The sequence below is a fragment of the Festucalex cinctus genome, chromosome 18 (assembly GCF_051991245.1).
Source record: "Festucalex cinctus isolate MCC-2025b chromosome 18, RoL_Fcin_1.0, whole genome shotgun sequence".
NCBI lineage: Eukaryota > Metazoa > Chordata > Actinopteri > Syngnathiformes > Syngnathidae > Festucalex > Festucalex cinctus.
The window spans coordinates 16,717,101-16,732,662 of NC_135428.1; the positions used below are offsets into that span (position 1 = coordinate 16,717,101).

At 39.5% G+C, this 15,562-nt stretch overlaps 1 protein-coding gene across 5 annotated transcripts in view; it reads right to left on the reverse strand.

Moving 5' to 3' along the window:
* The window catches only part of fryb (furry homolog b (Drosophila)), a 41,114-nt gene that overhangs the window by 6,803 nt on the left and 18,749 nt on the right, over positions 1 to 15,562 (reverse strand). For 2 of the 5 annotated variants that reach the window (XM_077504380.1, XM_077504379.1), the window contains exons 33-56: positions 14,615 to 14,783; positions 14,445 to 14,535; positions 14,284 to 14,357; positions 13,979 to 14,129; positions 13,357 to 13,460; positions 12,866 to 12,957; positions 12,365 to 12,458; positions 12,068 to 12,287; positions 10,962 to 11,083; positions 10,520 to 10,707; positions 10,341 to 10,435; positions 9,160 to 9,358; positions 8,857 to 9,078; positions 8,454 to 8,652; positions 8,289 to 8,386; positions 6,765 to 6,935; positions 6,553 to 6,693; positions 6,175 to 6,360; positions 5,911 to 6,075; positions 4,896 to 4,970; positions 4,649 to 4,822; positions 2,405 to 2,599; positions 1,346 to 1,486; positions 962 to 1,170 (exon numbers count right to left, since the gene is read on the reverse strand). In XM_077504380.1, the coding sequence (XP_077360506.1) occupies positions 962 to 1,170; positions 1,346 to 1,486; positions 2,405 to 2,599; positions 4,649 to 4,822; positions 4,896 to 4,970; positions 5,911 to 6,075; positions 6,175 to 6,360; positions 6,553 to 6,693; positions 6,765 to 6,935; positions 8,289 to 8,386; positions 8,454 to 8,652; positions 8,857 to 9,078; positions 9,160 to 9,358; positions 10,341 to 10,435; positions 10,520 to 10,707; positions 10,962 to 11,083; positions 12,068 to 12,287; positions 12,365 to 12,458; positions 12,866 to 12,957; positions 13,357 to 13,460; positions 13,979 to 14,129; positions 14,284 to 14,357; positions 14,445 to 14,535; positions 14,615 to 14,783 (3,575 nt within the window). Of the gene's footprint in view, positions 1 to 961; positions 1,171 to 1,345; positions 1,487 to 2,404; positions 2,600 to 3,252; positions 3,262 to 4,648; positions 4,823 to 4,895; positions 4,971 to 5,910; positions 6,076 to 6,174; positions 6,361 to 6,552; positions 6,694 to 6,764; positions 6,936 to 8,288; positions 8,387 to 8,453; positions 8,653 to 8,856; positions 9,079 to 9,159; positions 9,359 to 10,340; positions 10,436 to 10,519; positions 10,708 to 10,961; positions 11,114 to 12,067; positions 12,288 to 12,364; positions 12,459 to 12,865; positions 12,958 to 13,356; positions 13,461 to 13,978; positions 14,130 to 14,283; positions 14,358 to 14,444; positions 14,536 to 14,614; positions 14,784 to 15,562 lie in introns of all 5 variants that reach the window. The other 3 variants (XM_077504382.1, XM_077504377.1, XM_077504378.1) reach the window with 3 other exon arrangements.

A 15,562-nucleotide genomic window follows, 5' to 3' on the forward strand; every position in this document is an offset into this window, starting at 1 on the left:
AATCTAAAAAAAAAAGAATAATTCATATTTTGACAGGTCAGTTTTTATAGAGAAGAGCAAAAAATATTGTTTTCACTTTTTTTTTTTTTATTTATTTTTTTTAGAAACTGACCTGCAACATAAAAGATTGTTTAAGAAGATACACTGAAATAAAAAAAAAATAAAAATAAAAAAAATAGACATTTATAACGAACGGAAGAAAAAAAAAATACCAGAATATAAATGAACAGGAGTTTTAGCCTAAAAAAAAAAAAAAAGAAGAAGAATCCAGATTTTGACAGGCTAAAAATATATATATATATACATATATATATATATATATATATATATATACATATATATATATACATATATATACATATATATATATATATATATATATATATATATATATATACTATATATATATATACTACCGTGCCGCATATATATATATATATATATATATATATATATATATATATATATAAATAAATAAATATATATATATATATTTACATTTTTACATTTGTTTTTTTTTTATTAGAAAACTGACCTGCAACATAAAAGATTGTTTAAAAAGACATGTTGAAATTCTGCAAATTAAAAGAAAAAAAAAAATAGACATGTATAACAAATGGAAGAAATAAATACAATAATATAAATGAGCAGGAGTTTTAGCCTTAAAAAAAAAAAAAAAGAAAAAAAAAAAGAAGAATCCAGATTTTGACAGTTGAGTTTTTTATAGCAAGAAGAGCAAAAAATTATTTCTTTTTTTTTATCACAATTCTAATTTACATTTAAAATATATATTTTTTTCTGATTAATTGTTTTTATAAAAAACTGACTTGTAACATAAAATATTATATAAAAAGATGTATTAAAATTTAGCAAATAAAAAATAAATAAATATACTTATTTATAATAACAAGAAGAAGAAAAAAAAAGAACAAATGAAGTTTCATCCCAACGTTATCTTGACCTGGGCAGACTGTTTGGGTCTAGAAAGTCAAGCGGTGGTTGGCAGTAGTCGAGCCGGCGGTCCAGATGAGGCGCCCGGGCCTGCGCTTGCCCCGGCAGCTCCAAGGTAAAACTCTCGCCGCAGTCCGAGCCAGCGGGCAGCTCGTTAGTGCTCAGTGACAGCTCGTCATCCTGAGCCTGTGTGTCCTCGTCGTCGCCGCATGCCCTCGCCTGCCCGGGAAACATCCTCACCATCAATGTATACAAAGAAACTTTACAAACTGTACTTCAGTGGTTCTCTAATTAGTGTCAGGTCATAGTTAATCCAAAAGTAATGCTTTGCCGACATTCTTTGCTTGTACAATTCTAACCCTGCCAAAAGTTTGTGGAGTGTGTGTATTCTTACGTGAAGGCCGCTAAGGTGGTCGTGCAGCAGCGCCCCCTGTCCTGGCGTGGTGGCGCCGAAGGACTGCGGGTCGGCGGACGTATCGTACGACGTGGACAGGGAGTCCGTGTGGTTGGTCTCGTCTGACGGGGATGGATTTGTCTGGAAGGGAAAATTCACAAATTCACAAATGATACTATATAATCGCAGCTGTGCTACAATACCAAACCAATATAGTGGGAGAAACACTCAAGATATGTTATGCTATAATATATATGCGTACAGGGTTACAAAAACAAACAAACATTGTTTTTATATTCTTTCTTAAAAAACAAAAACAAAAACAAAAACAGGTCAGGTTTGGGTGTTTTGATTAAATTAAATCATTTAAAAATGTAGAATAAAAATACTTAAAAAAAAATACTTTTTATCTACATTTTTAATATTTAAAATGGATTTCAGAAAATGTAAATAAATTTAAAAAATTAAATCTATGATAAAAGGTTTTATCCTACCGTTGTTCTAAAAACAGTTCTCCGATTTTTTTATTTTTTTTTTTTATTTTTTATTTTTTTAGGGGGAAACTATCCACTGTTATTTGCGTAAAAACTATTTGCTGTTTTTGTGTCCAGCAAAGCACCATCATGCGCCATTTTTTTGCCAGGAACTCATTTTTAGTAGGCTCAAGGAGACAAAAGTAGTGCTTTGCTGCCATCTTGGTGCCAAAGGGCCAAGTTGAAGTGAGAAAAGGAGCTTCATTTAAGACAAAAATAGGGCTTTGACGCTATCTTGTTACATCTAGTTGCAGAGGAGCTACGTTGAAGTGAGTTGAGGACCTTTATTTAGACAAAAGTAGTGCATTGTCACCATCTTGGTGCCAAGTAACCATGTTATATAGAGTTATGAATTTTATTTGGACAAAAGCATTGCTTTGCCGCCATTTTGTGGCATCTAAAGGCAATTATAAACTTTTTAACGGGGGTGTCAGTTAGTTGTGGATTTTCGATATTAGTGGCAGAATTTACCTATTCATTGCGCAAAGCGTCTTGACTGATAAAGTGTGACGTTGTGGTTACACACCAGCTGCGAATGGGACAGGCTGCGGCTGGTGGACGACTCCTCTTCCTCGGAGGACTCCTCGGAATCGTGGGGGTCTTCGTGTCCCAGGCTGGGCGTACTGCCCGAATGCTGGCTCTCCTCCAGCAGGTCGCCCAGCTCGGTGCTGTCCAGGGATCGGCGCCGCACGCCCCAGTTGAAGTTGTCCACCGTCTCGCCCTGGAGGGAACGCACACAAAAAAGCAGCGGCCGGCGGGGAGGGGAAGGGGGAAGGGAGGAGGGGAGAAGGAGCGGTGATGGCGGTGAATGTTGCGAGTAATGATGTGTGCCTGATGAGAAGCGGGTATTAAGATTTGTGTTCACGATGCCGACACGCTGGTTTGCTCAACTGCCAAGCGACAACACTGATGGAGGTGGGAGAAAGTCGGAAGCGAGTTTTGAGACTTGCATCACTAACGACCAATTGGGCCCAATTTGGACAGTTTCACTTTGGGGTGTACTCACTTTTGTTGTCAGTGCTTTAGACATTATTAACAGGATGTAAAGTTACTTTGAAGGGATGATAAATTTAAACTGGTATACAACACTGATGACTTTGTAGTCATTTCAACATTGTTGTCCCCATCAAGAGATATCATCAAAATATATATATATTTTTTTAGATTCTGTACTAGAGTTCAAGTCAAAATCAAGTCAAGGTTTCAGATGTTTTAGCCAAGCAAGTACCAAGTCCTCCAAAATGGCAAGTTAGGAGAGACTAGACGCACTTCTCCCACCTCTGATCAACAACGACATTGGCAAAGACGCCAGAAACACCACAACAGCTGTGTAAGGAAAAGCTCATGTAGATGCTGAATGCGAGGAAAACTTACCTGGAGCTCCTGGACAGCACGGGGGAGAAAAAGAGACACTCAGTTAGACAGACAGACACACACACACGCACACAAAAAAAAAAACTCTAAGAACTCGATAATTTTTTTTTTTATGTTGTAGGAGCAAAAAACAAACAAACAAAAAAACAAAAAAACAAAACAAAAAAAACAACAACACTTCACTTCAAGGGGTGCACCAATAAAAACTTGACGAATACCAGAAAGCACAAGAGCCTCAGGGCCACACTCCAAATAATAAAAACTGGACTTTATCTTTGGGATACTGCACAAATTTAAAAATATCTCAATAATATTTTTCTTCTCCAGAAATACCTTTTCTTTTTTACTTAATTCCCATCATTTTGCATCTTTTTACTCTTAAAACACAACTTTAAACTTATAATATGCACTTTTATACAACTTTGTATTTGTAGTATTACACCCTTTTTCTAAAAAAAAAAATTAAAAAAAAAATAAATTTTTGCAATATTATGAATTTTAAAAATCTTGAAAAAATATGACTGAAATATTTTCGCAAAAATATAAAGAAAGAATTTTCGTAAAATTAAACTTTTTCTCCAAAAAGTAGAGTTCTGGCCCCAATACAACTTAACTCATTCGCTCCCAACCATTTTCACTGAAGCAACCCCCTTAGCTCCCAGCTGTTTTACTGGACTTTGACTGATTTTACAAAGCCCACAGAATATTGTGTTCTATTGCAATAAAAACATGTACTCTACCAAAAGAAAGATTTGCACATGTGTCAAGATCCGGCCATCGAGGGCCAGAGTCCAGCATGTTTTCGAGGTATCTCTACTCCAATGCACCTGATTCAATGATCAGGATAATTATCAGGCTCCTCAGAGCTTGCTGATGAGCTTAAATATGAGTCAGCTGTGTTGAAAGTGGGAAACCTGGAAAACCTGCAGAACTGAGGCCCTCGAGGGATTCAGTTTAACACCTATGGATTAGAGTCTCTTCTTTCATCAGGAAAAAGAAGTATATTTGTATCTATTTCTGTTTTGCAGCAATTAGCATTAGAATATAGCTAAGTTCTAACCTGTTCAAAACACTGGGAAAAGAGCTTGTTGCAACATGGCCCTGGCTGATCTCTTATACTCTGCTGCCACCTGCTGGCCGTTTTTTTTTTTTTTTTTTTTTTTTTTTTTTTTTTTTTTTTTTTAAATAAATACCATTACTTTAAGGGACCTCTTCAGGTCAGAGGCTGCATCAAAGCCTTCTGTATGCTCTAACATTAAAAACAAAACAAAAAAACATATAAATACGTTTTGGGGACCATGGCAATATTTAAAATAGAACGTTTTTATACATTTTTGGGAGCAAATGAGTTAATATGAAAACGACAGATGTTAAGACGGAACTATCTTGGCCTCACCTCTCCGTCCTCCAGCTCCACATCCAGGAAGTCAAAGTCCCGGAACACCCTGAACTGCTGCTCGCTGGCGGTGTCATCCAGCGTGTCCTCCCTGGTGCCGCCCTCTTCCGACGACACGCCGCTCTCGCGCACTTCCATCATCATGTCCAAGTCGCCACAGGAAGAGAAGATCACCTGGTGGAAATAACAACAAAATAAATGAGAAATTTCCCCCACAGTACTTCCAGAGGAAAGTGTGGCAGCTTACCGATGGGTTCTTTGTCAGTCCAACCTCTTGGCCACACAGAGAGAGAACATTTACCAACTTCTCTCTGGTCCGCTTCTAAAAGAAGAGACGGAAATAAAACCTTAAAAGTCAAGTTCCGGAACTTCCAAAGGGTACATCGAGACGTACAGTCCGATGAAAAAAAAGGGAGATTTTAAGGACCAATTGAACAAAACAAAATCAATTTTAACTAGTGAGTACAACCATTGCCAAGCCACAGTTGGACTACGCCATGTGGAGCATATTTAGTATTGTTTCTTTAAAATGAACTTTCTTTTTGAAGTACCCTTTGTTCATGAAAATGTTTTTTTTCTTTTTTTTAATCTTGAAAAATATGCATTATTCTTATAAAACAAATCTTGAAAAAAATCTTCTCAAAAAGACATGATTTGTCCATGTAATATTACACCTTAAAAACTTGTATTCGCACTTCAAAATGTTTGCTTTGTTCTTGATTTGTTACCTTATTCTTTACTGGACAACCGATAATTATATTTATGTACAGCACTTTGTCTTCAGCAATGACTGTTCTTAAAGCACTTTATAAATAAAGTTGATTTGAGTTGAGAGTTGAGTAAGATTTCAACTTAACTCTTTCTTGAAAAAAACAAAAAACAAAAAAAACACAAAAAAAAATGTTTTTTTTTTCACGGAAATATTATACGTCCTTGAAAAAACAAGATTTTATTTTGTTTAAAAAAAATATATTGAAAAACGCAATTAAAAAAAAAATATATATATATATTCATCTTATTCTCTGATAGATGTTTAACATCTTTCTTATAAAAAGATTTTTAGGACTTTTTTTCCAAAATAAAATACTTTTTTTTTGGGGAAATCCTACCCTTGAGAAATGAGATTCTTGAAAAATACTCGTTTGTCTGGGTCTTGATAAATACAACTACACTCTTGGAAAAAAAAGGCCTATTCTTGAAAAATATGACTTTTATAATAATGTAATTCTTCCCTACAGTCTGATGTTAGCACAGAGCGCTACCTGAGAAGATTGCGGTTGCCTCCAGCTGACGGGAACCAGGATGGTGTTGGAGTTGGACCCCGACGAGGTGGATGAGGTGCTGCGAGTGACGGCCATGGCTCGGGCCTTACCCTCCCTGACGCCGGAGCCCTGGAGCGCGTCGAAGCGCCGCCCGATCACCGGCGTCTGCCAGGAGGAGAAGGCCATGAAGACGCGTTCTCGTGGCTTTGGCGGTTTTCATGACATGGCCTTAAAATAAAATCTCAGCCGTACGTCCGCCTTCACCTCAGAGATGTCGAAGGTGAATTCCAGCGTTTTCCCGGGCAGTGCCTTGGCCGAGCCATCCCACACTCGGCTCACCTCCAGGTTGGAGATCTCGCCGTGGGCGTGGATGTACGCCGGGTGCACCAGGCTGGCCGAGCGCGACACCACAAGCTTCAGGATGTTGAGGGCATCCTTCCAATGCACCGTCTGTGCAGATCGCACCATTTTTAGATCTAACCTGCTGGCTTTTTTTTTTTTTTTTTTAAATATGGTCTAAAATTATTTTGGGATTTCTAAATCTCCACACATTGCATAATAACACTAATGTTAAGCTGCGGGTCAAACTGACCTATTTTAAAGTTGAAAAATGTTTTTTTAAACGAATACGTAGCGGCTCACTTGTACAAACTTTTCGATGGTTTTGGTGACATCAGCATTGAACTGCTTGACGTGCACAGCGCTCAAGTCCATGTGGCTGAGCAGGCAGTAGATGATCTGCAGGAGGGACTGTTGCATGCTAGGGAGGCCTTTATCCAGGAGCTGCACAGCACAATATTGTTACATTAATGCTCTGTCATTGGTCGACAGCCCATACAAAAATATGGCCGCACCTCTGCCATGTAGGTGACCATGTTGAGCGTGATGTCGGAGAAGGCCTCGTGGAGGTAGCGGCACACGACGCTGACCCAGGAGAAAGGGTCCCGCGTGTACGAGCGTGTCTTGTAGAGTGTCATCACGTGGGCCAGGTGGGATAGTTTGGTATTCTTCTCCACCAAACACACCTGACGAGACAGAGGCAGAAGAAGGACCAGAGAGGAGGACCATGTTCATCCAATGAGAATCATACTTTAATCTCAAAGAATCACAACTTTTTGTTCTCGAAAAATAGGGTTATTTTTGAAAAACATACAACTTTGTCCTTGAAAACTTTTTTTCTTTGAAAATAGGACATCATTCTTTTTTGTTTTAAAATACTTTTTAATTTTTCTTTAAAAAAACTATAATCTTTTAAGAGCATAACTTTAATTTTTTTCTTCTATAAAAATAGACATTTTTCTTGAAAATCCTACACACATTTTTTTTTTAAAAACCTTGTAGAAAAATAAAATAATTTCCTTATAAAAGAATCTTCTCTAGAAAATACTATTATTAAAAATCATGCTTTTTTTTCAACAAGAAAAATATTCTAGAAAAAACATACTTTATCCTTGAACAAAAATTTTTGCTTTCATTTTTTTTATTCTTGAATACAAAGGTTGTAAAAAAAAAGATTTTATTCTGGGGAAAAAAACAACCTCTTCTTTCAAGAAAAACATTACAATACTATTCTTGAAGGAGTATGTATGTACGTTATACTTGAAATCTATTCGTTAAAAATAGTAAAGAAATATCGACAGAAAAAATATTTTAAGTTTATTTTTTTTCTTGAAAAACAAAGTAAACAACTTTTTTCTTGAATAGTACAACCTTTTTTTTAAGAGAAATTTAAAAAATTTAATATTTTGTTCCCGATTCGATCCGTATCACGATTGATAGGTCACGATTCGATTCGATACCGATTAATCCCGATATGAATTTACAAGTCGATTGTTACGATTTTTTTTACTCAATTTAGAAAATACCATTCAGTAAACTTGTACATGTAGACTGTAAGATTTGTATGTATATTTATTATTTATTGTTCTCAAACTTCAGTGTTATAACTGTGAGCCCCTGTATTTAACAAACAGGTTGTAACCTTTTTTATGTTAGATCAGCATTGAAATGAAAATAGTAAGGCTTAATGTTCCATTAATATAACATTCTTCCATGCTTAAGGTGTGAAAGTTAGACGTTTTGTTGAATATTTTTTCATCAAAAATGGATGTTAAAAAATCGATTCGGCTGCCTATTGAATCGATTCGAGAATTGCGTGCTGTAGTATCGCGATATATTGCCGAATCGATTTTTTTAACACCCCTAATATACATATATATATATATATATATGCATATATATATATATATATATATATATATATATATATATATACATATATATATATATATATATATATATATATATATATATATATATATATATATATATGCAAATAAAACATTTACATAAAATATTTATGTCAACGTGTACTTCACCTGTGCGATCCTCTCTGCACTCTCCTTACAGAACTGCGTGGGGTGTCCAAAGTGCTGCACCAGGTGCGGCAGCAGACACAGCACGTTAAGCGGGAAACCTGCAGGGCGAGCGCAGGTTAGCACCATCACGCAGAAGCAATGCGAGGTTACGGCACTTATTCGTACCCAGAGACTGCGAGCTGTCTACCACGGGCACGCGGGACACGGGCGTGAGCTGGCAGAAGAGCTGCAGAGTGAGGTCGGACGTAGCCTGGGACGTGAAGCCCTTCAGTAGGAGCTGCTGGATGCCCGAGAAGCCGCTCCACCTCAGCTGAGCTTGGAGCTTCTCCAGACGCTCGCGGTTCTCCGCCCGGTCCAACGGCACCTGGCAAAGAATGTTGAGATAGACGTGTACAGGTTTTGATTCATTCAGAAGACATTTGAAGAGCCATATCAGGTTCTAAATGGTCCAGTTTATCAGTATCAAACTGTACAGACCTTCTCTGATGTTGTGAGTCAAATGGAATACAAGTATTTGAAAGAAAAAATAAAGAAGTTTAAACACTAACTGGTTGAGTGATTTCCGTACCTTGGACAGGAGCTTGTGCACGAGGCGTAGCGACATCTGGTATTCAAATTCAAAGTCCGACTCCATGAGCGAGACAGCCACCCAGAAGACGGTGGCCAGTATGGAAGACGGATGCGACACATGGGCGGGGTCCGACAGGACGCTGGGATCGATGCGATTGGTTGATGACGTACATGACCCGGGGCTCCGACCCAGCCGCGCCAGCCCATGACTGTGGCAGGCCTAAAAAAAAAAAAGAAAAAAAAAAAAGATGTAATGTTAACCCACTTTTTAAGTTTTAAAATCTAGAAAAAAAAATCATACTTGAATACGGTCCAGGGTGGCACTGCGAGGGGGGTCACTGGACTGGTAGCCGCACTCGCCAAACTTCTTGGGTACCGAGTAGGAGCGTTGGTGGCGCTGTGACGACAGGCCGACCAAGCCCGGGCCAGGGAAGTTAAGCTGACCCGTGCTCTTCCGGTTCATCAGCTTGTCGCTCAGCACAAAGTCAGGAGACGATGTCCTGAAAGGGTTACAAAAAGGCATTGCAACTGTTAGCATGTTAGCATTTAAGCAAGATTCATTCCAAAATAGTTGGCAGCTGGAAGAGGGAAATTAATTTGGTACTCAGTTTGCCATGTTGACATCAGTCTAGTCAAGTTTATACTAGGGATGTAACGATAAGGGCAATCTCGTGATATCGTGATATTAAAACTTGCACAATATCGTCATCTTCATGTTCACAATATTTAAAAGGAACATATCTATTAAAAAAGTCAGGTTGATTTCCATTAGTGCAGTTCTAGCACCCTCTAGTGGCTAGTTTATTAGTGCAATTTAATTTTCATTAGGGATGTTTTGGCCTTCTATGTTTAAAATCTATCTCTAATTGTCAGATGAAGGGGAACCTAATTTGCTTGTGAAGCGATCAATGTGTGATTGCAAAAGCAAGTAAGTGCCACTGAATTACTATTAAAGATTGTAGGTGGTTTATATGCATTGCTGTTATGTACAAAAGCACAATATTGTGGTTTTTTTAGTATTCGCTCTTTTTTTTCACAATATTGTGATCTAATTTAAATATCAGTATACCCGTATATTGACATATATATATATATATATATCAATAACCCCCCCCACACACACACACACACACATACACACAATATCGTGATAATTATCGTATTGTGACCTTCATATCGTGAGAATATCGTACCGTGATGGTTGGATATCGTTACATCCCTAGTTTATACACTCGAAAATGGTAGACAATTACAGGGCAAAGTGTGAAATCCTTTGCGATACCAACTGTTCGCATGTTAAAAATCACTATGTAAGCATACTAGCTGTTAGCATGTTAGCATTTGATCAATTCTCATTGGAAGTAGCAAGCCCAACACTTTCCATTAGTTCTTCTCTTTCGGAACGTTAGCATACTGTCTGTTAGCATTTTAGCATTTTATCAATACATTTTTGTCCAAACGTCGTAAAGAACAAATGTCAACCTGGTTAGCGCCGCCATGAGGTCGCTATTCTTCAGACATTCTGCCAGGTTAACCACCACCGATTCTAGTGTGAGCAGCACCTCCATTACATAGCCCTGAAACAAAAACATCTCATAAATAAAAGGAAAGCGGTCAGAGAGTGTGTTTTTTTGTTTGTTTTGGGAGCTGGATGGCCTTACCTGCACCTCGTCCCCGTGCTCGCCCACCACCTCCACAAGGCGAGACACCAGGTCGGACACTGCGTGGTTGTTTATCGGCTGCTTGAGCGCCCGGAACATTTGAAAGGAGCGGCCGGCGTAGTGACGGGATGAGCTGCACAACGCCGTCTGTAGGGCCACGTCGCTCAGCTGCTGCTCCAGGTGGAAGTCTGCACAATTGACCAGTTAAAAACAAAAAGCTTTAAAATGTGACACAAAAAGTTGATGTTTCTTAAACCCAATCATTAACCAATCTGTCATGTCATGGGTCCAATATGCCATGTTAAAAAAAAAAGGAAAAAATTTCCTTTGCTGGCCTCATTTTTGTTATTTTCTTCTTTTCATTATATATTTAATAAATATGTAATTACAAACAAACATAATATGTATTGTAATCGTGAAATAAAATCTCGTCCACCCTCACCTGACTTGGACTCCTTGAAGACGGAGATGACGTGGCGCAAGAAGTTAGAGAGCTGCTCGGTGCTTTTCGAGTTTGGGTTCTTGGGCGTGATGTCCTCGTGCACCCACAGTGGCCCCAAAGCTCTGAGCAACAATAACACAGTACTCCAGGCACTGCACACCCGCCACCAATAGCACCACACAGCACGTTACTTCAGGTACACTTCATCCCAATTTTAGACCCCTTGCTATGTTATGCTACAGGTCAACCTGACGCCCCCAACAACTATATACAAAAAAATAAAATAAAAAAATAGGGATTTAATTTGTACTTTTTCAAATAGAATTTATAATTATCATTTTAAAATAATTTCAATTTTGGTTTCGGAATTTTTACTTTTTTTTTTTTTTTTTTTTTTTTTTGCAGTTCGTACTGACCAATTGATAAATCAAATCTATTGAACTTATTTCATTCTCTTCTTAATGAAAAAAGAAAAAGAAAAGGGGAAAATAATAAAAATAATCATTATCATTCTAAATGTACCGGATAACCTTTTTGTCAAATTGCAGACCAAATTGACCCGAAAACTAATTTAGAAAAAAAAAGCATTCAACTCTGCTGCTGACCTTTTGTTTGTTATTTTTAAGAGCTAAAAATGAATAAATTAATATATATTTTAATTTAAAAATAGGATAACACTTCAAAAATGTGATTTGTTGCTTCTTTTTTTTTAATAATGAGTTTCTTTAATCCACTGCATTAATTTTCATTCCATATAAAATCAACTTGCAGCACAAACTGACGATTTATTCTATTTATTCATTATCATCTATATTAAACTCATTCTACTGGCTTTATTTTCTAATTTTCCTATAAAAAAAAGTGTTCTTTTTTTAATTATATTTTTCTGATGATTAAATACAGTACTGTCTCATTGACCCATGATTATTACTGCTGGTATGAAACAACATGACAGGAGGGTGATAATGATTTTTCAAGCTGTTACAGAGCCTCATAAATAAACACACTCAAAGTGAAAATTTCCCAGAGGGAGCCATCCCAAAGGGATCAATAAAGTCAAGTCTAAGTCTAAGTCTAAGTCTGACAGTGGGCTTTGTGCGTGGTACCTCGTGGAGAGAAACTCAATGAGTTTGTTGGTCTTCTCATCCGTCTCGTGTGACACGTCCTCCAAGTCCTCCAGGTCGTCTGGCGTGACCAGGGGCAGGTTGCCCACGCTGCCCGCCGTGCTGCCGCCGCCCAGGCTGGCTGAAGACGAGTTGGACGTGGAGCCGAGACCCGAGTCGGCCATGGGCGACGCCTGGCACTCCCTCAGGAAGTCGGGCACGCCTATCCAAGGAAAACGAGCGTCGGTCGCTAGTAGTTCAGTGGCTAGGTATGCGAGGATGGCACATCAAGGGTCTTACTTGAGTGCTGATGATCGCTGTGGTAGCTGGACTTGATGGTCAGGGTCTTGTTGTCGCTGCTCTCTCTGGTCAACATCAATACGGAGGCGATCACCTGAAATGAGATAGCAGCATAAGGATGAGGAGGGGGAAGTGGGAGATGAGGAAGAGGTGGAAGAGGAGATGGTGGAGGTGCGAAGAGAGGAAGAGAAGGTAAAAGATGCAAGAGGAGATAAATGTAGATGAAGAGGAGGGAAACAAGTGGAGGAAAGGTGGAAGAAGAAAACGGCTGAGGAGGTGAAGGGTGCTGAAGAGGAGGAGGTAGAGAAGGATGAAGATGAGGAGGTGGAAGAAGAGAAGAACGGGCAAGAGAAGGACGTGGAGGAGGGGAAAGAGGTAAGTGAGGAAGAGGAGGAAGAGGAGTGAAACAATATGGAGGAGAAAGAATAGGAAGAGGACAGGGTAGAAGAGGAGGAAAAGAAGGCGGGGGCGGCGGAAGAGGAGAAGGCCTCCGTCCCTCACCTGGAAGTTGTTGTTGCACGACAGCGCTATGAGGAGGTGCAGTAGGAGGCGCTTGCTGTGCTCGTAGACCTCTGGCCTGTAGTGGTCCAGGCCTGATGACACACAAACAGAAAAATATTCAACAATTGACTGCTTGCATGTTTCCCGGCATAGCTTTTCTAGTGAACATGTGTGCTACATTTTGTGACACATTTTCGGAAATTGTGAAAAATATGCGTCCTGGCCTCTCTTGCTGGCAGAAATGATGATATGGCAGGCAGGTATGTATGTGCGTGTGAGATGTCAGAATAATGAGGACATAACAAATGCTTTGAGGGTATTTGTCTGCAGGGACACAACACAATGTGTGCATCAGAGCGTTAACGCACACACTGACACACTACCATTATGATATCACTGTCAAATACCGATGAAACTTAAGATGGTCATTTTTTTTTCTTATCGGTGAGGGAATTACATAAGTATTGGATGGAATGTGTGTGCGTTGGTACCCAAGAAGAGTGCGTGTAGCAGCAGGGGAAGGTGTAAAGCCCAATCTTCTCTCACGCTGTGGTCCACCACCATTTCCGTCATGAATATCACAGCGACGTTACACCTAACAAAAAAAAAACAAAAACAAAAAAAAAAACAATACACACACTCATTTGAATTACTAAGTGTGAAATAAATTGAATTGAAATTGAACAAAAATACACAAAATCGAAAATGTAATTTTCATTGGCAAACATTTGAAATAAATAACTCAATGACAAGAATAAATAATAAACAAAATGTGAAAGATTAATTATTTTATGAGTGAAATAAATGATTTTTATCACTTTTTTTGCCCCATGAACTTGGCCCTTGCGTCCGTTTTAAAAATCAAATTTTTCCTTCAAGTAAATGCGGGCTAATCTTTTTTTATGTACTAATATGTGAAATGACCAATTTTCTGAGCATATTTTGACATCACTTATTTAAGTCTACACATTCCCCACTGGCATTTTCAAAACAGATTGCGCAAAGCAGCTTCCATTCCTGAGTGATCCTTCAACTGGCCCGGCGACGTTCCTTCCGAGCACGGCGGAAACAAACATCTGACCGGGTTCCATTCCAGAATTTTGTCAGACGCACCTGTGCAGGGGTCCCCTGGGCGTGATGGTCTCGGGCAGGTAGTCCACCAGCGGCGCCCAGCAGCCGCCGTTGATGGGCATGGGCAGCGGCTGAGGGCGGTTCGTCTCCAGGACGCTCACCAGCCAGGCGGCGTACGGCGGGAGAGGGTCAGCTGAGGGAAAACGTTAAAATTTTTGAAAAAGAATGACAAAAGTTGGTTTGGAATTAGATTTGATAAAGCGCTTGCATTTGTTGCCATGAAATTGTACAGGTGTAGCTAATAAATAGGCTGATGGGTGTATATATGATCTAAGCAGACTACGTACTTTTCTCATCCTCATAGGACCCTCCGGAGCTGTTGCTGTATCGGGACTCCAGCCTGTTGTGCGCCCTGGCCCTGCTGTAAGACCCACACACACGACCGTTATCATCATGCTGATATGTACACGTTTAAAAAAAAATTCAAAAAATAAATATTTATACTGACCGCTCTTCAGACTCCCTGACCATTTTGCTTTCATCCGTGTCTGCCAGGTTATCCTGTCCGACCACCACCGTGTTGCTGCTGGAGGTGGTGCCTGCACGCACACATGAAGAAACGCACACTCGTGTCATCATATCAAGCGTGACGCAGGAAGCGGCGTCGTGGGGTCTGACCCGTCTGTGAGGTGGACGCCTTGTTGCTGGCGGCGAACCGGTAGAAAGGCGGGTTGTCGCAGTGCAGCACCACGGGGTTGACGGGGTCCGTCTGCTGAAGTTCAAAGAGGAGCTCCTCCATGATCTGGATGGTGTTGTTGCGGCACAAGTAGATCACCACCTTCTTGATCTGCAAACACAAACGAGGATCATCAGCTAATACTACTCATACTACGACACTTAACTACTGCTAGTACTTCTACTATTGCTACCAGTACATTGATACTACTACTTCATCTACAACTGTTTAAACCTTTACACATATTACTTCTACAAACACTGTCAATACTACTATAACCACCACCACCACAATGAGTCTTATACTACTATTACTAGTACCAGTACTCCTTCTAACACAACTCCAGAAACTACTACTTCCTCTATTTTTGATACTATTTATATCTTTATACCATGACTCCTCCTTCTTCTATTATTACACTACTACGACTTCGGACTAGTCTCCGGTTCGAGTCCAGGCTCGGACCTTCCTGGGTGGAGTTTGCATGTTCTCCCCGTGCCCGCGTGGGTCTTCTCCGGGTACTCCGGTCTCCTCCCACATTCCAAAGACATGCATGGCAGGTTAATTGGGCGCTCCGAATTGTCCCTAGGTGTGCGTGTGGATGGTTGTTCGTCTCTGTGTGCCCTGCGATTGCTTGGCAACCAGTCCAGGGTGTCCCCCGCCTACTGCCCAGAGCCAGCTGAGATAGGCGCCAGCAGCCCCCGCGACCCTTGTGAGGAATAAGCGGTCAAGAAAATGGATGGATGGATGGACTTCGGACTACTGATACTTCATTTCTATTCTACTACTACTAGTGCTAATATATTATTAATTTACACTTACACATTCCTCTACTACTACTCATCATAACCCCTTTATTTTTTTTCTTTGCACTGAATGGGATTGCATTA